A 24,448-nucleotide genomic window follows, 5' to 3' on the forward strand; every position below is an offset into this window, starting at 1 on the left:
TTGACGCCGGTGTGTGTGTGTGCTGATGTGTGTTTTCTGAGGTCTTTCTGACTGTTCCCTCAGTGTTGTTTCAGCATGTTCCCATGGGGCTGTGTTAGGTAGAGTAGAGGGGATTTAGACCACACTGATGTCCTGAAGTTTCATCACATTCTCTTTTTCTCTCTGTCTCTGTTTCTGTCTGTGTGTCTCTCTCTCTCTCTCTCTGTCTCGCTTTTTCTCTCTGTATCTCTTTCTGTCTCTCTCTCTCTCTCTCTCTGTCTCTCTTTATCTCTCTCTGTATCTCTTTCTGCCTCTCTCTCTTTTTGTCTCTCTTTTGATCTCTCTCTTTCTCTCTGTCTTTCTTTCTGTGTCACTCTCTCTCTCTCTCTCTCTCTCTCTTTATCTCTCTCTCTCTCTTTATCTCTCTCTGTCTCTCTTTATATCTCTCTGTCTCTCTTTATCTCTCTCTGTCTCTCTGTATCTCTCTCTGTATCTCTTTCTGTCTCTCTCTCTCTTTCTCTCTTTTGATCTCTTTCTCTCTGTCTTTCTTTCTGTGTCACTCTCTCTCTCTCTCTCAATTCAATTCAATTCAATTCAATTCAAGGGCTTTATTGGCATGGGAAACATGTGTTAACATTGCCAAAGCAAGTGAGGTAGACAACATACAAAGTGAATATATAAAGTGAAAAACAACAAAAATTAACAGTAAACATTACACATACAGATGTTTCAAAACAGTAAAGACATTACAAATGTCATATTATATATATATATATATATATATACAGTGTTTTAACAATGTACAAATGTACAAATCTCTCTCTCTCTCTCTCTCTCTCTCTCGCTTTCTCTCTCGCTTTCTCTCTCTCTGTCTCGCTTTTTCTCTCTGTCTCTCTTTATCTCTCTCTGTATCTCTTTCTGTCTCTCTCTGTCTCTCTTTATCTCTCTCTGTATCTCTTTCTGTCTCTCTCTTTCTGTCTCTCTTTTGATCTCTCTCTTTCTCTCTGTCTTTCTTTCTGTGTCACTCTGTCTCTCTCTCTCTCTCTCTTTCTCTCTTTCTCTCTCGCTTTCTCTCTCTCTCTCTCTCGCTCAGCCCCTGGGGTCTGTGATCGTGCCATCTCTCTCTTCTGTCATTTTACCAAGTCAGCCTGACTCATGTAACTCCTAACTACACAATACCTCTTCCTCAGTTCCCGTCATGCCAACTAGCTAAGCATGAATCCCACCTGTGTGAGTGTAAGAGAAGGCCTATGGAGATGTCACGACGGCCCAATACCTGCTGTAACCCGTTAGCTCCCTTACTGCTCCAGGAAGCTGGCCTTGTCACAGGATGCATGGTAAAAAAGGGCTCAAGTTAGGTAGCCTAGTGGATAGAGCGTTGGGCCATTAACTGAGAGGTTGCTAGATTGAATCCCCGAGCTGACAAGGTTAAACTCTGTGTTCTGAACAAGGCAGTTAACCTGCTGTTCCCCGGTAGGCCGTCATTGTAAATAACAATTTGTTCTTAACTGACTTGCCTAGTTAAATCCCGACGGAGCACAACATGAACACACACACACTCAAGGAGCTTCAATGGTAAACCAGGGGAATCCATTTTTAAATGGCTCAATGTTTAGCACGTGTGTGTGTGCATATATTCATGCATGTGTGTGTGTGTGTGTTTGGTTGGGGTGTGTATGTGGAATTATTAATTTCCGTTAGCTGTAAATGTCCAGTCAGCAGACCTGTCTGTGTTTACAGTAAGTCTGGGAATGAGTCAGAACTCACATATTCAGCCAGATAGGCACGGTCCACTACTACTTAACACATGTCTTCTGATGTGGTAACACAGACTGATTCACTGCCGATATAGACATTCCCTGCCTTATATAGCCATGACCTTCTCAGGTAGGTCAGATTATATTGCCACAACGAGACTGTTGTATGTAACTATTCTGTTGGCATAATGCCACGTGCACATGAGGATGACTTAGATAAGATAAGAGAGTGTCACTCGGTCAGACAGACAGACAAACAGACAGACAGACAGACAGACAGACAGACAGACAGACAGACAGACAGACAGACAGACAGACAGTGTCACCTGTCTAGAGGTGAGAGTCCACCTGTACGTGCGTGTGCGTGTGCGTGTGCGTGTGTGCACAGATGTATAGAGATGAGCATTGACCTATGTGGTGATGAGACAGTATACGTACTGTCTGACTGGCAGTCACATTATAGATATAGGACTCAATCCATAATGCCTTCAAAATAAAATATAATCCATAATGCCTTCAAAATAAAATATAATCCATAATGCCTTCAAAATAAAATATAATTCATAATGCCATCAAATGTCACCCGGGGCCATTTACATAACTCTACATTCATAGATTACATGCATGACGTTTGACTGTGAAAGCGTGTAGTCCTGTCCACTGATAACATCAAACATTCAAAAAATTCCAGCTATGAGTCACTTACTGAGTCACAGCATTCATCATGTGAGCTCAGCTAGCTGCATGACTTGTGGGTCTCCTGTGAGGAACTGAGGGAATATGTGGTAGTACACTGCCCCCCCAGTGGTCACTGGGTGTAAATGCATCTTTGTTGATTTAATTATCAGGGAATGCAGTCAAATGGTCTCCTCCAGCCCAAACCTCTCATTGAGTAACCCCAGCCAGTCCACTTCATTAATGTATTCCAGAACTAACACAGCTGATTCAAATGGTCACCTAATCATCAGACCCCTCATTAGTTAAATAAGCTGTGTTAGTTCTGGAATTCATCAAATACGTGGACAGGCTGTGGGTACTCCAGGAGAGGTTTCAGAAACACTGCTCAAGAATATACAAACAGTTTGATAACCTTATACAAACAATATCTAATCAAACTATTTCAAAGGGCAGACCTTTCTAAACATTTCTAATCTAAATGTATAGTCCAGCTTCTGTTCACCACTTTGTACCTGTCACGCCCTGATCTGTTTCACCTGTCCTTGTGCTTGTCTCCACCCCCCTCCAGGTGTCGCCCATTTCCCCCATTATCCCTTGGGTACGTATACCTGTGTTCTCTGTTTGTATGTTGCCAGTTTGTTTTGTTTCGTCAAGCCTACCAGTGGTTTTCCCTCTGTTCCTGTCTATCGATTCTTCCTGTTTTTCCCCAGTTTTGACCTTTTTTTGCCTGAGCCTGCTGACGTCCTGTACCATTGCCCCACTACTCTGGATTACTGACCTCTGCCTGACCTGACCCTGAGCCTGCTGACGTCCTGTACCATTGCCTCACTACTCTGGATTACTGAACTCTGTCTGACCTGACCCTGAGCCTGCCTGCCGTCCTGCCCCTTTGTCCCGCTACTCTGGATTATCGACCCCAGCCTGCCTTGACCTGTCGTTTGCCTGCCCTGTTGCTGTACTAAACTTGTTACTTCAACACAGTCTGCATTTGGGTCTTACCTGAAAGGTGATAGTACCTTGGAGCTCTACATTAAAATGCTTTGCCATCCTCATCTCTACCCTCGTTGGTGTGACATGGTTGTCAAGTGGCGACTGTACCTGGGCCAGTGGCAGGAAGTAGTTTGCTGCTGTGTATAAGTGGGTCAGTGACGGATCGCTCGCTCTCAGATTAGTCTGTCTGTCCCAGGGTACCACAGCGCTAGGAGGAGAGGGATGGTGGGGCGGCATGGTGAGGCAGAGAGAGATTTGTCTGAAAAAGGAACAAACATTAGGGAGGGAGGATAGAGCCATAGATGCAGCAAACTCTCTCCAGAAGTTCAGTGAGGATCTCTGAATGATTCAATGTTGACCTAAATGACTAATGATGATAAATACAATCCACCTGTGTGTAATCAAGTCTCCGTATAAATGCACCTGCACTGTGATAGTCTCAGAGGTCCATTAAAAGCGCAGAGAGCATCATGAAGAACAAGGAACACACCAGGCAGGTCCGAGATACTGTTGTGAAGAAGTTTAAAGCCGGATTTGGATACAAAAAGATTTCCCAAGCTTTAAACATCCCAAGGAGCACTGTGCAAGCGCTAATATTGAAATGGAAGGAGTATCAGACCACTGCAAATCTACCAAGACCTGGCCGTCCCTCTAAACTTTCAGCTCATACAAGGAGAAGACTGATCAGAGATGCAGCCAAGAGGCCCATGATCACTCTGGATGAACTGCAGAGATCTACAGCTGAGGTGGGAGACTCTGTCCATAGGACAACAATCAGTCGTATATTGCACAAATCTGGCCTTTATGGAAGAGTGGCAAGAAGAAAGCAATTTCTTAAAGATATCCATAAAAAGTGTCGTTTAAAGTTTGCCACAAGCCACCTGGGAGACACACCAAACATGTGGAAGAAGGTGCTCTGGTCAGATGAAACCAAAATTGAACTTTTTGGCAACAATGCAAAACGTTATGTTTGGCGTAAAAGCAACAGAGCTCATCACCCTGAACACACCATCCCCACTGTCAAACATGGTGGTGGCAGCATCATGGTTTGGGCCTGCTTTTCTTCAGCAGGGACAGGGAAGATGGTTAAAATTGATGGGAAGATGGATGGAGCCAAATACAGGACCATTCTGGAAGAAAATCTGATGGAGTCTGCAAAAGACCTGAGACTGGGACGGAGATTTGTCTTCCAACAAGACAATGATCCAAAACATAAAGCAAAATCTACAATGGAATGGTCCAAAAATAAACATATCTAGGTGTTAGAATGGCCAAGTCACAGTCCAGACCTGAATCCAATCGAGAATCTGTGGAAAGAACTGAAAACTGCTGTTCACAAATGCTCTCCATCCAACCTCACTGAGCTCGAGCTGTTTTGCAAGGAGGAATGGGAAAAAAATTCAGTCTCTCGATGTGCAAAACTGATAGAGACATACCCCAAGCGACTTACAGCTGTAATCGCAGCAAAAGGTGGCGCTACAAAGTATTAACTTAAGGGGGCTGAATAATTTTGCACGCCCAATTTTTCAGTTTTTGATTTGTTAAAAAAGTTTGAAATATCCAATAAATGTCGTTCCACTTCATGATTGTGTCCCACTTGTTGTTGATTCTTCACAAAAAAATACAGTTTTATATCTTTATGTTTGAAGCCTGAAATGTGGCAAAAGGTCGCAAAGTTCAAGGGGGCCGAATACTTTCGCAAGGCACTGTATCTATCTATCTATCTATCTATCTATCTATCTATCTATCTATCTATCTATCTATCTATCTATCTATCTAGGAGGTACAGTATCAAATCACAGATTATTCATAAATTACCTTTATAGCTGGTGAGATGATAATACATTATATCACAACGTAACACCAGGGTCCCAACTGCAGACAGAAAGAGCAATGGTAACTTTGACCAGTTTGTCACTCTAGTCTCTGAGAGGGTGAGGCACAGGAAGGAAAGAGTGGGAGATAGAGAGAGCGAGGCAGGAAGAGAGAGAGAGGAAGGAAGAGAGCGGTTTTAGTACTTCAACTAAATTCTCATTCTCGCACTCTGTGACACAAACTCATGCTAGAATGCAAATACGTAATGGGACATGCATTAACAAAAATCTTATTTTAATGAACAGAACGAAAACAAACAATCACTGCTGAATCTAGGCATCATCTATGTCATTAGATTCTATAATAACTTAGTCACAGCGGTCACAAGCCTCTGAAGGGCCATTATAAAACACAGTATCATGTAAACATAAACCATTCATTTATCCATGTACATTGAAACCAACCACTACACTGTCCGATAGTGTGACAATCTACCTGGATCTGAGCAATAACAATGGCAAAACAACACATTTTAATATACTAATCGTGGCTCTATTTAATAAAACTACTGATACACTTTCAGAATTAAATAGAAAATGTCCCAGGAAATGGTTACATTTGATTGAACAGACACTTATGTGCAGGGATATAACAGACAATATTGAATAACAGGTTATGAGTACAATACAACATTCTCAGTATTCCACACAATCTGGGGAATCAGGTAGTGACTCCTACAGTAGTCTGTACACCACAGGAGGTTGGTGGCACCTTAATTGGGGAGGACTGGCTCGTGGTAATGACTGGAGCGGTGTGTGTGACCCCTGTTACCCCCGCTGGCTCGGGATCAGTGGAATGGTATCAAATACATCAAACACATGGTTTCCATGTGTTTGATACCATTCCATTTGCTCTGTTCTGGCCATTATTATGAGCCGTCCTCCCCTCAGCAGCCTCCACTGCTGTGAACCTTGGCTCTATAAAAGAGGTGAGATGTTATTGACAGGTTGTGGATACGTTATTGATCTGTTAGGTAAGTGTCCCTGACTCCTGTCTGTGATGTGTTGTCGTAATGAGTAATTGATGTGTTGCGAATAGGTTGTCCGAAGGTCACAGATGGGTTGTGAATATGTTGCTGGTACAGTGGGTTGTTGATGGATTGTGAATATGTTGCTGGTAGGTTGTTGTAAGGTTATCACAGGTCAGGGGCCTTTGATGTGGCCCACAGCTGGGTTGACGAAGGAGAAGTTGTTAAACATGGTTTGGTCCACACTGTTCATGAGGGTACGATCTGCACACGACAACCTGGGTTTCTCATTGATAAACTCCTTGTCAAAATTACTGACGTCACTGGGGGATTTCTGCATGGACAGGAGAGAGGGAGAGGTTACAATGCACACACACACACGCAGTGAGCACACACACATGCATACAAATTCAGACGTAAACAAACACACACAACTCGCAGCCTGAGGATGTACGTACCACAGTTGGCCTGAAGGGCGGCGCCACCTCTCGTTTCTCCAGAGCGTTCCAGTCTGTGTCTTTGAAGAAGGAGTGTTGACGGATGTTCCCCTTCACACCCAGCCTCCTCTCCGGCTCCCTTACAAACAGCTGTAAAACAAAGATACCATATATACACGCACATACGCACGCACACACACACACACACACACACACACACACACACACACACACACACACACACACACACACACACACACACACACACACACACACACACACACACACACACACACACACACACACACACACACACACACACATCAGGACAGAGGACGCCAAATTCATAACCTCCACTCCAATGGGAAAAAGACACAAGAACACCCTCATGAAAGGTAACCAATCACACGCAGACACACGTAGTACACATCACATCCATCCCAACCGTCAATCATTAATGTTGATGTATGTAATCTGGTGCATAGTGGACAACGTTGCTGTAGTTCATTCGTCGTGGCATTGCAGTGAGTGGACTAAGTTGTTGCATTGAGTGAGACCTTGATGAGGATGTCTCGTGCGTCCTTGGCCAGCCAGCGGGGGTAACAGGGGTCATCTGTCCTGATGGACTGGAACAGTTCCTCCTCATCGCGACCATGGAATGGAGACTGGCCAATCAGCATCTCGTACAGCAAGACCCCGAACGACCACCAGTCCACTGAGCTGCCGTACTTCTGCCCCAGCAGAATCTAAAAAAACATGACCGTTCAGTTCAACATGACATCTCTTCCTCATCATCATCACTTCATGATGTTTATCTAAAACCAGTACATTAGACGACGATGGTATGTAATTGATTAATGATACAAATCAATAATATCAGAATTGAGAGAAACATTACTTCCCTAAGGGAACATTTCCATTGGTTATACAGTGCCTTGCGAAAGTATTCGGCCCCCTTGAACTTTGCGACCTTTTGCCACATTTCAGGCTTCAAACATAAAGATATAAAACTGTATTTTTTTGTGAAGAATCAACAACAAGTGGGACACAATCATGAAGTGGAACGACATTTATTGGATATTTCAAACTTTTTTAACAAATCAAAAACTGAAAAATTGGGCGTGCAAAATTATTCAGCCCCCTTAAGTTAATACTTTGTAGCGCCACCTTTTGCTGCGATTACAGCTGTAAGTCGCTTGGGGTATGTCTCTATCAGTTTTGCACATCGAGAGACTGAATTTTTTTCCCATTCCTCCTTGCAAAACAGCTCGAGCTCAGTGAGGTTGGATGGAGAGCATTTGTGAACAGCAGTTTTCAGTTCTTTCCACAGATTCTCGATTGGATTCAGGTCTGGACTTTGACTTGGCCATTCTAACACCTAGATATGTTTATTTTTGGACCATTCCATTGTAGATTTTGCTTTATGTTTTGGATCATTGTCTTGTTGGAAGACAAATCTCCGTCCCAGTCTCAGGTCTTTTGCAGACTCCATCAGATTTTCTTCCAGAATGGTCCTGTATTTGGCTCCATCCATCTTCCCATCAATTTTAACCATCTTCCCTGTCCCTGCTGAAGAAAAGCAGGCCCAAACCATGATGCTGCCACCACCATGTTTGACAGTGGGGATGGTGTGTTCAGAGTGATGAGCTCTGTTGCTTTTACGCCAAACATAACGTTTTGCATTGTTGCCAAAAAGTTCAATTTTGGTTTCATCTGATCAGAGCACCTTCTTCCACATGTTTGGTGTGTCTCCCAGGTGGCTTGTGGCAAACTTTAAACAACACTTTTTATGGATATCTTTAAGAAATGGCTTTCTTCTTGCCACTCTTCCATAAAGGCAAGATTTGTGCAATATACGACTGATTGTTGTCCTATGGACAGAGTCTCCCACCTCAGCTCTAGATCTCTGCAGTTCATCCAGAGTGATCATGGGCCTCTTGGCTGCATCTCTGATCAGTCTTCTCCTTGTATGAGCTGAAAGTTTAGAGGGACGGCCAGGTCTTGGTAGATTTGCAGTGGTCTGATACTCCTTCCATTTCAATATTAGCGCTTGCACAGTGCTCCTTGGGATGTTTAAAGCTTGGGAAATCTTTTTGTATCCAAATCCGGCTTTAAACTTCTTCACAACAGTATCTCGGACCTGCCTGGTGTGTTCCTTGTTCTTCATGATGCTCTCTGCGCTTTTAATGGACCTCTGAGACTATCACAGTGCAGGCGCATTTATACGGAGACTTGATTACACACAGGTGGATTGTATTTATCATCATTAGTCATTTAGGTCAACATTGGATCATTCAGAGATCCTCACTGAACTTCTGGAGAGAGTTTGCTGCACTGAAAGTAAAGGGGCTGAATAATTTTGCACGCCCAATTTTTCAGTTTTTGATTTGTTAAAAAAGTTTGAAATATCCAATAAATGTCGTTCCACTTCATGATTGTGTCCCACTTGTTGTTGATTCTTCACAAAAAAAATACAGTTTTATATCTTTATGTTTGAAGCCTGAAATGTGACAAAAGGTCGCAAAGTTCAAGGGGGCCGAATACTTTCGCAAGGCACTGTACACCTTTTAAGTGTTGCAATACTGATAGTAAAAGTGTAGATTCCTATAGTGATGCTGGACATGCAGTCACCTCTGGGGCGATGTAATCTGGTGTTCCACAGAAGGTGCAGGTCCGCGTTTCTCCCTCCATGTTCTCCTTACACATCCCAAAGTCTGCTATCTTTATATGGCCTTCAGAGTCTAGCAACACGTTGTCCAGCTTCAGATCCCGATAGACAATGCCTTTGGAGTGGAGGAACTGGAGCCCACAGATAATCTCAGCAGCATAGAACCTACAGCCAGAGGGAGGAGGGAGGGGATGTGAGGAGAGAGGGATTGGGTGGAGAGAATGGAGGATGTTTGTGTGTGTGTGTGTGTGTCTGTGTGTGTGTCTGGTAGACATAGCCTGGTAGTGTGCACGGGTTAACTTACGTCGATCTCTGCACGTCAAACTTGTGACAGTTCTGGATGTGGAACATGAGGTCACCTCCGTTCAGATACTCCATCACAAAGAACAGGTTCTCCTGTCACACACACAACACAGTCATATCAACAAAACCTGTGGTTTGTCTGTGTGTGTGTGTGTGCGTGTGTGTGTGTGTGTGGTGTGTGTGTGTGTGTGTGTGTGTGTGTGTGTGTGTGTGTGTGTGTGTGTGTGTGTGTGTGCGTGCGTGCGTGCGTGTGTTACCGTGGTCTGGAAGGTGCAGTGGAGGTGTGTGAGGAAGGGATGTTCCCAGGCCAGGGAGAGGACTCTCCTCTCCACCATGGTACACTCCACATCATCATCCATCAGAACCACGTCCTTCTTCAGAGCCTTCACCGCAAAGAACTCTCTGCTGCTCTTCAGCTCGGCCAAGAACACCTAGCAACACACACAGATGATACCTACATGTAGGAAATCACTGTGTTCACCTATTCAGGGCTTGTCAAACGGAGGTGAAGGATCAGTCAGGCAACGTCTAAGTACAATTGAGAAGTCTCTTCAGTCCACTGGATCCAGGAACACAGAGCATGGCTAGAACATGTTCAAAGACCAAGCAACACACTTTTAGATGTTTTGGTTTCATAACATCATTATTACTAGCGTTGAAAAACTACCGGTAATTTATCGCAGAACATTTCCTGGTAATTAACAGGTAATCTATGGCAATCTATGGTAACTTCAATCATTTATACCAGAAAAATTTTTATAAAATGTTTTCACTCACAATATTTATTTTTTCTTTCTCTTTATATCTGTGTCCATATTGTCCGTGAGTTTCTAGTGGACAGACAGTATGATTCACGAGAAAACAGCCTGATTCATGAAAAAAAAGCATCTAATCAACAATGACATCATTTCCAATTAACTCTGCAACTCTTCCAACTATTGACTTTTTTCACAGTTGCCACCAGTTTGGTGTAATAAAAACATTTGCAATAAAAACATATTGACAGAGTAAAATAAATAAAAGTATGTAAAAATGTAAAGGATATATTATACTGATACACTCATATTCAACACCAATGGTATTCACTAAGTTTATGGGTTATATTTAGGATAATGTTTTTAAGCTTGTCATTCTAGTTTGTTTATTCAAATCATCTTAATTTATTATTTTATACACTTCACATGTTATGAACATTTCATAAAATCCTGAAAGTTTCCAAAATTCTGGTAGTTTACTGGTAAACTTAGAAAGCTACCGGTAACCCTAACTATGACTAAAGATTATTGGCCAATCAGTGTCCAAGACACTCCTCCATTGATGTCCATTCTAGCGAAGTTCTAATACATTCTGGTTCTGGAACATTCTGACCAACATGTTTACAGGTCCAAACATAATCATCACAACACCAACATTGTACTTCAATTAAGGTTACCTTACTCCTCATGGCTAGGCTCTCTTCCTTATACCACAATACACAGATGGCAAGCATGCCCTCTCCCCCTGCTAGAAACATCTGCTTAGGTCATGCTGACCCAGGCTCACAGGCTTGAGTATAATAACCAAATATACACTGAGTATAACAAACATTAAGAACACCTTCCTAATATTGAGTTACACACCTTTTTGCCCTCAGAACAGACCCAATTCGTCGGGGCATGGACTCTACAAAGTGCCGAAACGTTCCACAGGGATGCTGGGGAGTGTTGACTCCAATGCTTTCCACAGTTGTGTCAAGTTGACTGGATGCCCTTTGGGTGGTGGACCAATCTTGATACACATGGGAAAACCCAGCAGCGTTGCAGTTCTTGACACAAACCGGTGCGCCTGGCTCCTACTACCCTACCTCGTTCAAAGGCACTTCAATAGTTTCTCTTGCCCACCCACCCTCTGAATGGACCACAGACACAATCCATGTCTCAATTGTCTCAAGGCTTAAAAATCCTGGTTTAACCTGTCTCCTCCTAATGTTTTGTACACTCAGTATATGTTTGTTATAAATAACGAAGTACACTTTCATCTGCACGGTTTCCATCAGTTAGAGACAAATCACCATAAACTGAGACAAGACTTGGGCTTGATAAATGTCCTAGTTATCAACGGACTGAGAAACTGGTTGTGGGTTCAATTCCCACGAGGGACCAGTATGTAAAAAAAGTATGAAAATGTATTCACTCGCTCTGGATAAGAGCGTCTGCTAAATGACTCAAATCTAATCTAAACGTCAATGTAAACTCCCTGTATGTCATAGAAGCACGAGACTCATGTCTCAGTTTATGTCTTAAGCCCAGATAGAAAACGTATACCCCCAGTGAATCTAGGGGCTCAGTAGGTGCAGTGGTTTCTCTCTCTCTCTGGTACCTTGCCGAAGCTGCCTTTGCCAAGCATCTTGTGCAGGACGAAGTTGTCCAGGGTAAACTTGTGAAGGTGTTCTATTCTGGGGACGGCGTACAGCGTCTCAGGCTCCTCCATCACAGGGGCAGGCATGTCTCCCACCGCTGGGGTGTCCCACGATAGGTGGAGAAGGGGAGATAGTAATTTAGTCCTATTAAGTCTCAAGTTGACTACAAATTCCTCACAGTTGCATGACTGACCAGGTTGACCATGTGTGGTCTCCTTACCTTTTTGCCCAGCGGGGGCTGCGGTCGGGGGGAGACCTGCTACTAAACCTGAAGGTTCCCGCACCACCCCTGCCTGGCCCACACCCACCGGCCCGCCTCGACTATAGATCTCACTCTCTCTGGAACCCCTGGCCTATAGGAAAATGCATAGACACATGTAATAATTAATAACATAACACAATGCTACAGTATCTGTATAACGGGCAGGGATAGATTCCTTACTTACAATCAACATACATTTTTGTAATATTTTTTTCTGAAATGCACTTGTGGATCTGTCGGACAGCACTGACTTCCTAACCAGTGTTGCCAACTCATTTTCAGGGTAAGTTGCTAGAGGCAGGTTGATTTGTTGCTAAAAGTTGCTAAATGACGTTGTGATGTCATTGCGTGATAACGTAAAACTGCGTCATTACGTAGAATACACATTAACGCTACTCAAATTGACTGGCCAGCTCGGCAAAAAATATGATTTGACATTTGTTCAGGTACAGACTCCCACTCGTTTCTGTACTTCTGGCTGTACAATTGTGATTGAGACATGTTGATTGACGTTGTAAGTTTGTTCAAAATCTAACATTCATGACCGACTATATTCATTGGGTTGGTCTCGTCGAACCCGTACTACTGCTGCTGCAGTCAGCCAACGATGATTTGCAATTTGCTGAAATTGATGCTGGCCTGCTGCTGCCTGGGCACGATCTGAGCGCCTGCTGCTGCCTGGGCACGATCTGAGCACCTGCTGCTGCCTGGGCACGATCTGAGCGCCTGCTGCTGCCTGGGAACGATCTGAGCGCCTGCTGCGGCCTGGGCACGATCTGAGCGCCTGCTGCTGCCTGGGCACGATCTGAGCGCCTGCTGCTGCTTGGGCACGATCTGAGCGCCTGCTGCTGCCTGGGTACGATCTGAGCACCTGCTGCTGACTGTGTACGATCTGAGCGCCTGCTGCTGCCTGGGCACGATCTGAGCGCCTGCTGCTGCCTGGGTACGATCTGAGCGCCTGCTGCTGCCTGTGTACGATCTGAGCGCCTGCTGCTGCCTGGGCACGATCTGAGCGCCTGCTGCTGACGTCACTCACAATGCACTTTCGCAGCCAGTCAAGTGTGTTGTGACCGAGTGTGTGACAGAGAAAATCGGTTTTGTGTCATTTAGAGGGAAAATGCTGCATTTTAGTATTTGAGTCACTTTTCAAAAGTTGCTAAAAGTTCCAAATACATTTTTAAAAGCAGCTAAATTTGTTGCTAGGTGCTGTTTGAAAAAATGGGTAGTCTGAAAGGTTGATAAATCTAGCAACAAAATTGCTAAGTTGGCATCACCGTTCCTAACCCCTCGACCCCTGAAGTCTGACCTGCTGTTTAGTCTCGATCATGGCCAGGGCTTCAGCCATCAGTTTCTGGTTGACTCCACACAGGTTGGCCACCTTTTTCTGGCACTTGTGATGAACGTTCATACCGCACTCTGCATGGACAACACACATGGTTACACAGTATACAGACACAGATGGAATGGGACGATGAAATCAATACATTTTGATAGTTGGACGGTGAAATAGGGAATCATGTGAAATGGTATGGTGCAATATAATGGTTTGATAGGGCACTGTTATGATTTGAGTTGGTAATGGTATGATGTGATTGTGTAATGACAGTGATGTGATGTTATAATGTGATCAGGGTCTCTTCCACGGGAGGTTGGTGGCACCTTAATCGGGGAGGACGGGCTTGTGGTAATGGCTGGAGCGGAATAGGTGGAATGGTATCAAATACATCAAACACATAGATTCCATGTGTTTGATGCCATTCCAACTGCTCCGCTCCAGACATTATTATGAGCCGCCCTCCCCTCAGCAGCCTCCTGTGGACTGTCCTCTCACCCTCACACTTGAGTCCCTGCTTGGCCAGCCCCCACAGCAGCGTGCCACAGTGTTCACAGAACGTGGGGCTCTTGTAGTTGTACACCTTAAACCTGTGGGGCATGTCGATCTTAAAGCGCTCCTTGTGGATCTGCAACACACAGCAAACACACTCGGTCACCTGAACACACCGCACTACAACCCTTTGTTGCCATGGAAATATGACACAGGAAGTAGGCAACAACTGCTTTGGACGTTTTAGGGAAGTAAAATCCCTGGGATAAAACTGTATTTTTTTCTCTGTCTAGGATCGGGGAGTACTGGTAAACAGTGAGTACGGTAATCACAGAGCTGTCTGCTTCGAAGAACCAACCCACTGTCTCAGTGTGTACTGTGAGAGAGAGTGAGTTAGTCTGTGTGTACTGTGAGAGAGAGTGAGTTAGTCAGTGTGTACTGTGAGAGAGAGGGAGTTAGTCCGTGTGTACTGTGAGAGAGAGTGTTAGTCAGTGTGTACTGTGAGAGAGAGTGAGTTAGTCAGTGTGTACTGTGAGAGAGAGGGAGTTAGTCCGTGTGTACTGTGAGAGAGAGTGTTAGTCAGTGTGTACTGTGAGAGAGAGTGAGTTAGTCCGTGTGTACTGTGAGAGAGAGGGAGTTAGTCCGTGTGTACTGTGAGAGAGAGTGTTAGACAGTGTGTACTGTGAGAGAGAGAGTGAGTTAGTCAGTGTGTACTGTGTGAGAGAGGGAGTTAGTCCGTGTGTACTGTGAGAGAGAGTGTTAGTCAGTGTGTACTGTGAGAGAGAGTGAGTTAGTCCGTGTGTACTGTGAGAGAGAGTGAGTTAGTCAGTGTGTACTGTGAGAGAGAGTGAGTTAGTCCGTGTGTACTGTGAGAGAGAGTGAGTTAGTCCGTGTGAACTGTAAGAGAGAGTGAGTTAGTCAGTGTGTACTGTGAGAGAGAGTGAGTTAGTCCGTGTGTACTGTGAGAGAGAGCGAGTTAGTCCGTGTGTACTGTGAGAGAGTGAGTTAGTCCGTGTGTATGTGGTTGACTTTAACGGACAATTAACAAGTGTGTTACCTCTGAGCTAAACCACAGCCCAGATACACTGTATGTCAGTCTGTCTGCATGCAATCTAAGAGGACCTCCAGTCGTTTACATTGAGGTTCCTCATGTCACAAACACCAAGACAAAGTGGACACCACCATTTACTGCCACTATTATTGGAACCCAAGCAACTAAATATAATGACAAATCCAAGATGCTCTAAAATGCTCAAGATCACTTACTGTCATCGTTGTATAGAAATGGACTACAATGTACAGGCCTACCATGGTCTCTTTGCTGTTGATGGCCGACCCAGTGCACTTGGCGATGATTATGTCAATGCATTTCTTGTGGATGGCTGCGTTGCACTCTGAAAGACCAAGGATGGGGGGATGAGAGTGTAGACAGGAGAGAGGACGGAGGAGTGTAGGGATAGATTATGGAATAGGTAGAAGATGAGGAGAGAGAGAGAGCAGAGCGAGAGAGCAGAGAGAGAGAGCAGAGATACTCACGTCGGCACTGATAACCCTGCTTATTCAGACCCCTGTGGGGAAAAGAAACACAACATTAACAGGAACCAGAAAACAAACACTGGATGATGTGGATGATGTGGGTGATGTTTAAATAGAAATACTGTAGTGTTTGTTTCAGAGTGACAATGAAATAAATCTATGTGAACGATGACTAGGTTTTAAATAAAGTTAGGCTGTGATATTTTTTTATTTTATTTCACCTTTATTTAACCAGGTAGGCTAGTTGAGAACAAGTTCTCATTTACAACTGTGACCTGGCCAAGATAAAGCATAGCAGTGTGAACAGACAACACAGAGTTACACATGGAGTAAACAATAAACAAGTCAATAACACAGTAGAGAAAAATAAAAAAAAAGAGAGTCTATATACATTGTGTGCAAAAGGCATGAGGAGGTAGGCAAATAATTACAATTTTGCAGATTAACACTGGAGTGATAAATGATCAGATGGTCATGTGCAGGTCGAGATACTAGTGTGCAAAAGAGCAGAAAAGTAAATAAATATAAACAGTATGGGGATGAGGTAGGTAAATTGGGTGGGCTATTTACCGATAGACTATGTACAGCTGCAGCTGTACAGACAGAAGGGGTACTAGGTTTTAAATAAAGTTAGGTTGTGATATACACACTGTACAGACAGAAGGGGTACTAGGCTTTAAATAAAGTTAGGTTGTGATATACACACTGTACAGACAGAAGGGGTACTAGGCTTTAAATAAAGTTAGGTTGTGATATACACACTGTACAGACAGAAAGGGTACTAGGCTTTAAATAAAGTTAGGTTGTGATATACACACTGTACAGACAGAAAGGGTACTAGGCTTTAAATAAAGTTAGGTTGTGATATACACACTGTACAGACAGAAGGGGTACTAGGCTTTAAATAAAGTTAGGTTGTGATATACACACTGTACAGACAGAAGGGGTACTAGGCTTTAAATAAAGTTAGGTTGTGATATACACACTGTACAGACAGAAGGGGTACTTGTAGAGCACGTACACTGAGCATACAAAATATTAAGAACACCTGCTCTATCCATGATACACTATATATACAAATGTATGTGGACACCCCTTCAAATTAGTGGATTCGTCAATTTCAGCCACACCCTTTGCTGACCGGTGTATAAAATCGAGCACACAGCCATGCAATCTCTATAGACAAACATTGGCAGTAGAATGGCCTTACTGAAGAGCTCAGCGACTTTCAACGTGGCACTGTCATAGGATGCCACATTTCCAACAAGTCAGTTGGTCAAATGTCTGCCCTGCTAGAGCTTCCCCGGTCAAGTGGAAAAGTCTAGAAGCAACAATGGCTCAGCCGCAAAGTGGTAGGTCACACAAGCTCACAGAATGGGACCGCTGAGTCCTGAAGCGCGTAGCGTGTACAAATTGTCTGTCCTCGGTTGCAACACTGACTACCGAGTTCCAAACTGCCTCTGGAAGCAACGTCAGCACGTGGAAACCCGGAACTCCAGCTTACCGTTCTCCTTTTTGCAGCGTGAGGCCAGGGTGTCCAGCTGCACCACGGCCTCAGACTTTAGCTCAGCGGTTTTATCCTTCACCACCATGTGCATGACATGACCCCGGTGGACATGGGCGACAAACTGTTTGTCGGGAGCTTCATGAAATGGGTTTCCATGGCCGAGCAGCCTCACACAAGCCTAAGATCACCATGCGTAATGCCAAGCGTCGGCTGGAATGGTGTAAAGCTCGCCGCCATTGAACTCTGGTGCAGTGGAAACACGTTCTCTGGAATGCTGAATCACGCTTCACCATCTGGCAGTCCGACAGACAAATCTGGGTTCGACGGATGCCAGAACAGTAGCTGCCCCAATGCATAGTGCCAACTGTAAAGTTTGGTGGAGGAGGAATAATGGTCCGGAGCTGTTTTTCATGGTTCAGGCTAAGGCCCCTTAGTTCCAGTGAAGGGAAATCTTAACATTACAGCAGACAATTACATTTGAGACGGTTCTGTGCTTCCAACTTTGTAGCAACAGTTTGGGGAAGGCCCTTTCCTGTTTTAGCATGACAATGCACCCATGCACAAAGCGAGGTCCATACATAAATGGTTTGTTGAGATCGGTGTGGAAGAACTTGACTGGCCTACACAGAGCCCTGATCTCAACCCCATCAAACACCTTTGGGATGAATTCGAACGGTGACCGCGAGCCAGGCCTTTATCGCCCAACATCAGTGCCCGACCTCACTAATGCTCTTGTGGCTGAATGGAAGCAAGTCCCTGCAGAAATGTTCCAACATCTAGTGGAAAGCCTTCGCAGAAGAGTGGAAGCTGTTATAGCATCAAAGGTGGGACCAACTCCATATTAATGCCCATGGTTTTGAAATGAGATGTTCGACGAAGGGTGAGGAGACAGTCTAAAGAAGGTCTTTTAAGACTTGAGACAATTGAGATGTGCCATTCAGAGGGTGAAAGGGCAAGACAAAAATGGGGTGTGGTAGTAGGTGCCAGGCGCACCGGTTTGTGTCAAGAACTGCAACGCTGCTGAGTTTTTCACGCTCAACAGTTTCCCGTCTGTATCAAGAATGGTCCTCCACCCAAAGGACATCCAGCCAACTTGACAGAACTGTGGGAATCATTGGAGTCAACATGGGCCAGCATCCCTGTGGAACGCTTTTGACACCTTGTAGAGTCAATGCCCCGCCAAAACTGAGGCTGTTCTGAGGGCAACTCAATATTAGGAAGGTGTTCCTTGTTGTTTTGGCTCAGTGGACGTACCAGACAAACTCCTTACAGACGGAGCAGAAGGTGGGCTGGGGGAAGAAAGTGGCGCTGAACTCGTGACATTTGACCTCATGGATCTTGGCCTGTTTGATGGCTCCGCGTCGTGCGTGGAGGGCAAAGACTCCCGGATCCCTGTCTCTCTCTCCAAATCCATCTCCCTCACCTGAACCTGCGGCGTCTGGGAAACAGGCGCAGACACATGAAAGTTATGTATGTTATGCATAGTCTTGTCACAGTTAAAAGACAGAGGAAGAGAAAGAGAGAGAGTTAGTCATATTTGCTCCTCTGTGAACGCATGATGGGAATGTCCTTCTGCCAGTTGGGTTTGAACTTGCAACCTTCCGGTTACTAGTCCAACACTCTAACCACTAGGCTACCCTGCCGCCCCAGTCTGTGGGCGTGCGAGTGACTGTGTGTGTGTGTGTGTGTGTGTGTGTGTGTGTGTGTGTGTGTGTGTGTGTGTGTGTGTGTGTGTGTGTGTGTGTGTGTGTGTGTGTGTGTGTGTGTGTGTGTGTGTGTGTGTGTGTGTGTGTGTGTGTGCGTGTGTGTTTGGGAGAGAGGAAGAAGGCCTTTGGCTGACTTCCTGTTCTACAGCCCCACAAGCATGTATTCACTAGACACTGACAGCTGCAAATTTAACACGCCCTCCATGATCAACGACAGTCTGTCAAATATGTGTGTGTGTGTGTGTGTGTGTGTGTGTGTGTGTGTGTGTGTGTGTGTGCAACGACAGAGAGATAGGGAGAGAAAGAGAGAAAGGGTAAAGGTGAATATCTTTCTATTTGTGAGTAATGTAATTGAAAGGGCTAAATGATCAGATGATTAGTCCTGGACAATCATTGGACCACCTGTTGTGAGTGCTGATTATGAGTAGTGGTGGGACTTTATATATAGATAGACATATGAGAGGTTTCCTCACGCTGTTACAATATGACTTCATAACTCTTCAGAGTGTGAAAATAAGACCCCAATAAGAGAGGGCACTGACAGAAACTATTGGGAATAGATGGGCTTTTGGAATGGTTATAACCACACAGGAACAGACATACACAGACCATACGAAGTCTACAATGGTTCTGAACCCTCACCACTCTTCTCCAAGTAGTATCTGGCCTCCATGAGTAGACGACCCTGTGGTTTCAGCTCCACCTGAGACAGAGAGAGAGAGAGGGGGGGGGGGGGCGACAGAGAGAGACAGAGAGAGAGAGTGGGGGGAGCAAAAGAGACAGACAGAGAGAGAGGGGGGGGGGGGACAGAGAGAGAGAGTGAGAGAGAGAGAGAGGGGGGGGGAAAGAGAGACACAAAGAGAGAGAGTGGGGGGAGCGAGAGAGACAGACCGAGAGAGAGACGGAGAGAGACAGAGACAGAGAGAGAGGGGGGAGAGAGAGAGTGACAGAGAGAGAGAGACAGAGAGACAGAGAGGGAGAGACAGAGAGAGAGAGAGACAGAGAGACAGAGAGAGAGAGAGAGACAGAGACAGAGAGAGGGGGGAAGATAGAGAGAGGGGGAGAGAGAGAGAGACAGAGAGAGAGAGAAACAGAGAGAGATAGATAGAGAATGAGGGAGAGAGAGATAGAGAATTCAATAGATATAGAGAGACAAGGAGAGAGGGAGAGAGAGGGAGAGAGAAAGAGAGAAAGAGGGAGAGAGAGAGAATTTGATAGATAGATAGATAGATAGATAGAGAGAGAGAGACACACACACACAGAGAGAGATACAGAGAGAGAGAGAGAAACAGAGAGAGAAATAATTTGATAGATAGAGAGAGAGACACACACAGAGAGAGATATACAGAGAGAGAGAGAGAAACAGAGAGAGAGAGAGAGAGAGAGAGAGAGAGAGAGAGAATGAGACAGATATATCCCCATATCAAATTATGTGGACACAACACATTCCCTTCGCTCCAACCCTAAGCCAGTGGAACCCCTCCCTCCCTCTCTTCCCTCTCCCTGCTTCCCTCCCCCTCCCCCCTCCCTGTTGTCTTACCCAGATCTCCAGCTTGCCGTTCTCCTTTTTGCAGCGTGAGGCCAGGGTGTCCAGCTGCACCACGGCCTCAGACTTTAGCTCAGCGGTTTTATCCTTCACCACCACGTGCATGACACGCCCCCGGTGGACATGGGCGTCAAACGTGCTGCTCCAGGGGGGGTACATGGTGGGCTTCTTCTGCTTGTACACCTGGCCCTTCTCTGGAGGGGTCAGGGTGTGTATGTAAAGGGGGGAGAAAGACAGGTAGAAACAGTCGAGAATCTTAACATTAGTCCATCTGTCATTGGTCCTACATTCTTCCTGACATGTGACCTGACCAGAGTGGTCTGTCTCTACCACAGGAGGTTGGTGGCATCTTAATTTGGGAGGACAGGCTGGTGGTAACGGCTGGTTTCCATGTGTTTGATGCCATACCTTTGACTCCGTTCCGGACATTATTATGAGCCGTCCTCCCCTCAGCAGCCTCCTGTGATGTATACCTACAGCATAACCTCCACTTCGCAGTATTTTCCTTCCGCCATTTGACAAGTTCCTGCCATAGAATGATACGTATATCTCTATCAGTGGTCCATAGACTTTCTCTGGACAGAGACAACGCTACCAGCTGTTGTCTATACTGAAAATCATTTCTCTCTGACAGGGAAAAACTGTCCTATTCTCCCCAGACAGACAGCGTATATTTTCATCATGTTTCCAACCTGCCTTTGGCATGAGAAGGCGATACGTTTTGCTTTAGGAGTCCCACGCAGCTCTGAGTAGGCTTCTGTCAGCCCTTTTGTCAGTCCAGATCAGTTCCTTTGTTTTTTTCTCTGTAGTGGTTATGTGACATTTGACTGAGGTGTTGCTTTCATTTTTCTGTTCGGTGCTTTAGCCACAGTGGAGTTAAGAAACAAGTCTGAGCCAGTCACAGCTTTGTAGTAAGGACTCCCTTAAACTACTCTGACTCCAGACCTTGAACTCTCCTCCTCAATAAGGTGTTCCGTTCTATTTCCAAGCGCTCTATTGGCACAATGAAATGCAGTCGGTTTACAGCTGCTTGTAGGCTAGCTAAACCAACAGTGGAATATTGGTGCTAAACCTCATACTGTACTGCTATTTACTATCATCTGGGCCTTTTGATGTCATTGCAAAAAGCAGTACAAACTGCAGTACAAACTGACCAAAAAGCAGTACAAACTGACCAAAAAGCAGTACAAACTGCAGTATAAACTGACCAAAAAGCAATACAAACTGCAGTACAAACTGACCAAAAGCAGTACAAACTGCAGTACAAACTGACCAAAAAGCAGTACAAACTGCAGTACAAACTGACCAAAAGCAGTACAAAAAGCAGTACAAACTGACCAAAAAGCAGTACAAACTGCAGTATAAACTGACCAAAAAGCAATACAAACTGCAGTATAAACTGACCAAAAAGCAATACAAACTGCAGTACAAACTGACCAAAAAGCAGTACAAACTGCAGTACAAACTGACCAAAAAGCAGTACAAACTGCAGTACAAACTGACCAAAAAGCAGTACAAACTGCAGTACAAACTGACCAAAAAGCAGTACAAACTGCAGTACAAACTGACCAAAAAGCAGTACAAACTGCAGTACAAACTGACCAAAAAGCAGTACAAACTGAAGTACAAACTGACCAAAACCAGTACAATCTGCAGTACAAACTGACCAAAAAGCAGTACAAACTGTAGTACAAACTGACCTGAAAAGAAACTGAATAACACAGGTCTTCCTGTGAGCTAAGACACCCACACACATTCCGCACACACACACACACACACACACACACACACACACACACACACACACACACACACACACACACACACACACACACACACACACACACACACACACACACACACACACACACACAGCATTTCTCCACCACTCTATCTCTGTCCAGCTACCAGAACAGCTCTGTGGTTGAAGTGAGAAAGAATTGGGAGAAAACAACGTAGATCCCTCCTCTTTCCTCCCCACGTCTCTCTCTGTTTTCAGCCCTGTAACTGTCATCTTTACCAACGGTTAAATATAGTCAGCAAGGAAACAGAACTGTCCATTAGCACTCTGAAGTACTGCTATTGATAGGTAATACTAACATGAATCATAAGGCCATTTACAGTAATGGAACCCTTGGAGAAGGAAGGTTTGTTCTATTAAATGTCTGTCTATAAATATATCTGCCCTCTTTAATGCATAGACACTTCTTCCCTCACTTGCAGCCCATGCGAGACAACAGTCGTACAGAAAATGAGACAGACACACACATGCTCCAACTGACCTGTGTCTATAGCCTCCTTCATGTAGACAGCACAGTACGGGTTGATCACCTCTTCATGGTAGGCCAGACCTGGGTCCATCTCGAAGCTGGAGAAGCCGATACGCAGGAACGGAGACATGGCTGCAGGTACCACTCCCTCGCTGACCTCCAGACAAAAACCTCAATGGTCACACAACCTCCAGAAAACCTTCAGAGAACCTCCCTCGCCACAGAAACAGTGATCCTCACAGTGGAGAGTTGTGTTTCAGTTAGTCCTTGTCTTCGCAGATAGTGTCAGTGTTGTTTTGGGGAGAGTAGTCTTTGTGTGGATGTCACCCCCCTCTCTGGCACAGGCCCCACGCGCTGACTACCCTTTTCCTCCAGATGAGAGATGGGTTGGCGTGGGAGGGAGGGAGAGAGAGGAGAGAAGGGCTCTTTGGTTCGCAGCGGCAGTTCCGCTCTTGACGCCTCGCTCCTCTGGTACTGATAAGAGCTGTCCGTCACCCTGAGAAAGAGAGAGAGGGAAAGAGAGAGAGGGAGAGAAAGAGAGAGAGAGAGAGAGAGGGGGGGAGAGACAGAGAAAAAGAGAGGAAGGGAGAAGGAGAGAGCAAGAGAGAGAGCGCGAGAGAGAGAGGGAGAGAGAGAGAGAGAAAAAGAGAGAAAGGGAGAAGGAGAGAGCAAGAGAGAGAGAAAGGGAGAGAGAGAGAGAGAGAGAGAGAGAGAGAGAGAGAGAGAGAGAGAGGGAGAAGGAGAGAGCAAGAGAGAGAGAAAGGGAGAGAGAGAGAGAGAGAGAAAAAGAGAGAAAAAGAGAGAAAAAGAGAGAAAGAGAAAAAGAGAGAAAAAGAGAGAGAGAAAGGGAGAGAGAGAGAGAGAGAGAGAGAGAGAGAGAGAGAGAGAGAGAGAGGTGGATGGATGGATGGATGGATAGAGATAGAGAGTGAGGGAGATGGATGGATGGATGGATGGAGATAGAGAGTGAGAGAGAGGGAGAGAGATAAAGAGAGGGAGAGAGAGAGAGAGAGAGAGAGAGAGAGAGAGAGAGAGATAAAGAGAGGGAGAGAGAGAGAGAGAGAGAGATAAAGAGAGAGAGAAGGAGAGAGAGAGACAGAGAGAGATAGAGAGATAAAGAGAGGAAGGGAGATAAAGAGAGAGATAGAGGGAGAGAGATAAAGACAGAGAGATAGAGAGACAGAGAGAGGATGAGAGACAAGTCACAAATCAGCATTAGTTACCAATTCTCTAGAATAAATTCCACCAGACCAGTACATAGTACACCAAACAAATACAAACCAGTACCCCTTGTTACCATTACAAACAAACTAATCAGCCCTCTTAGTGCAAAACAGCATATATTTAGCACTAAAGACCGAACAAACCAGCACTCTTTGTGTATCCAAAACAGCTCATACCTCCAGGGGCTAGTAAACCTCAGCTAGCCTATTTCCCCAGGCACCTCGGAGTCCAGTATAATCCCTGAGTATCAGGCGCTACCAGCTAGCTCTAAGCTGTGGTGCTCCCAACACCAGTGAGCTGTCTGTAGTTAGCTAGGTGGCAGTGCTGATGGTGGAGAAAGAGACTGAGTGTCAGAGTGATATTTGAGGCCAGGTTGTCAGAGAGCTGTGTGCCAGCCTCAGTGTCAGAGAGGAGACAGGGAAGGCCCTATTAATAGATGTGTAATGCTAAACTCTGATCGGGAATACGCAGGGAAGAACTTCCAGCAGTTACAGCCCAACCCGGGCCTGGGTCACCCACA

The 24,448-nt window shown here is 45.1% G+C and overlaps 1 protein-coding gene across 2 annotated transcripts; it reads right to left on the bottom strand.

The window, feature by feature from the left end:
* Window positions 1-5,210: 5,210 nt before the first annotated feature.
* Window positions 5,211-23,196, bottom strand: LOC139392816 (protein kinase C theta type-like). Of its 2 annotated transcripts, none has more exons than XM_071141095.1 (16): window positions 22,717-23,196; window positions 20,429-20,628; window positions 19,531-19,591; window positions 18,437-18,620; window positions 15,676-15,707; window positions 15,448-15,533; window positions 14,146-14,275; window positions 13,621-13,730; window positions 12,273-12,405; window positions 12,013-12,149; window positions 9,912-10,085; window positions 9,656-9,747; window positions 9,315-9,516; window positions 7,241-7,429; window positions 6,705-6,833; window positions 5,211-6,580 (listed from the first exon to the last, which is right to left on the bottom strand). In XM_071141095.1, exons 1-16 carry the CDS (start codon window positions 22,832-22,834, stop codon window positions 6,422-6,424), a joined length of 2,136 nt encoding a protein of 711 aa, XP_070997196.1. In that variant the 5' UTR covers window positions 22,835-23,196; the 3' UTR covers window positions 5,211-6,421. The 2 variants fall into 2 exon arrangements, with proteins under 2 accessions (XP_070997196.1, XP_070997197.1); XM_071141096.1 differs by having other exon boundaries at window positions 6,196-6,580; window positions 12,013-12,178; window positions 12,275-12,405; window positions 22,717-23,063.
* Window positions 23,197-24,448: the final 1,252 nt, after the last annotated feature.

Source organism: Oncorhynchus clarkii, chromosome 33 (assembly GCF_045791955.1).
Source record: "Oncorhynchus clarkii lewisi isolate Uvic-CL-2024 chromosome 33, UVic_Ocla_1.0, whole genome shotgun sequence".
Lineage (NCBI taxonomy): Eukaryota > Metazoa > Chordata > Actinopteri > Salmoniformes > Salmonidae > Oncorhynchus > Oncorhynchus clarkii.

Coding starts and splice junctions, on each gene's coding strand:
- LOC139392816 (XM_071141096.1), bottom strand. CDS start 22,834: ATGTCTCCGTTCCTGCGTATCGGCTTCTCCAGCTTCGAGATGGACCCA. Junction 12,406..13,620: donor TGATCGAGACTAAACAGCAG/GTCAGACTTCAG, acceptor ATTTTCCTATAG/GCCAGGGGTTCCAGAGAGAG. Junction 6,581..6,704: donor CGCCCTTCAGGCCAACTGTG/GTACGTACATCC, acceptor CTGTCCATGCAG/AAATCCCCCAGTGACGTCAG.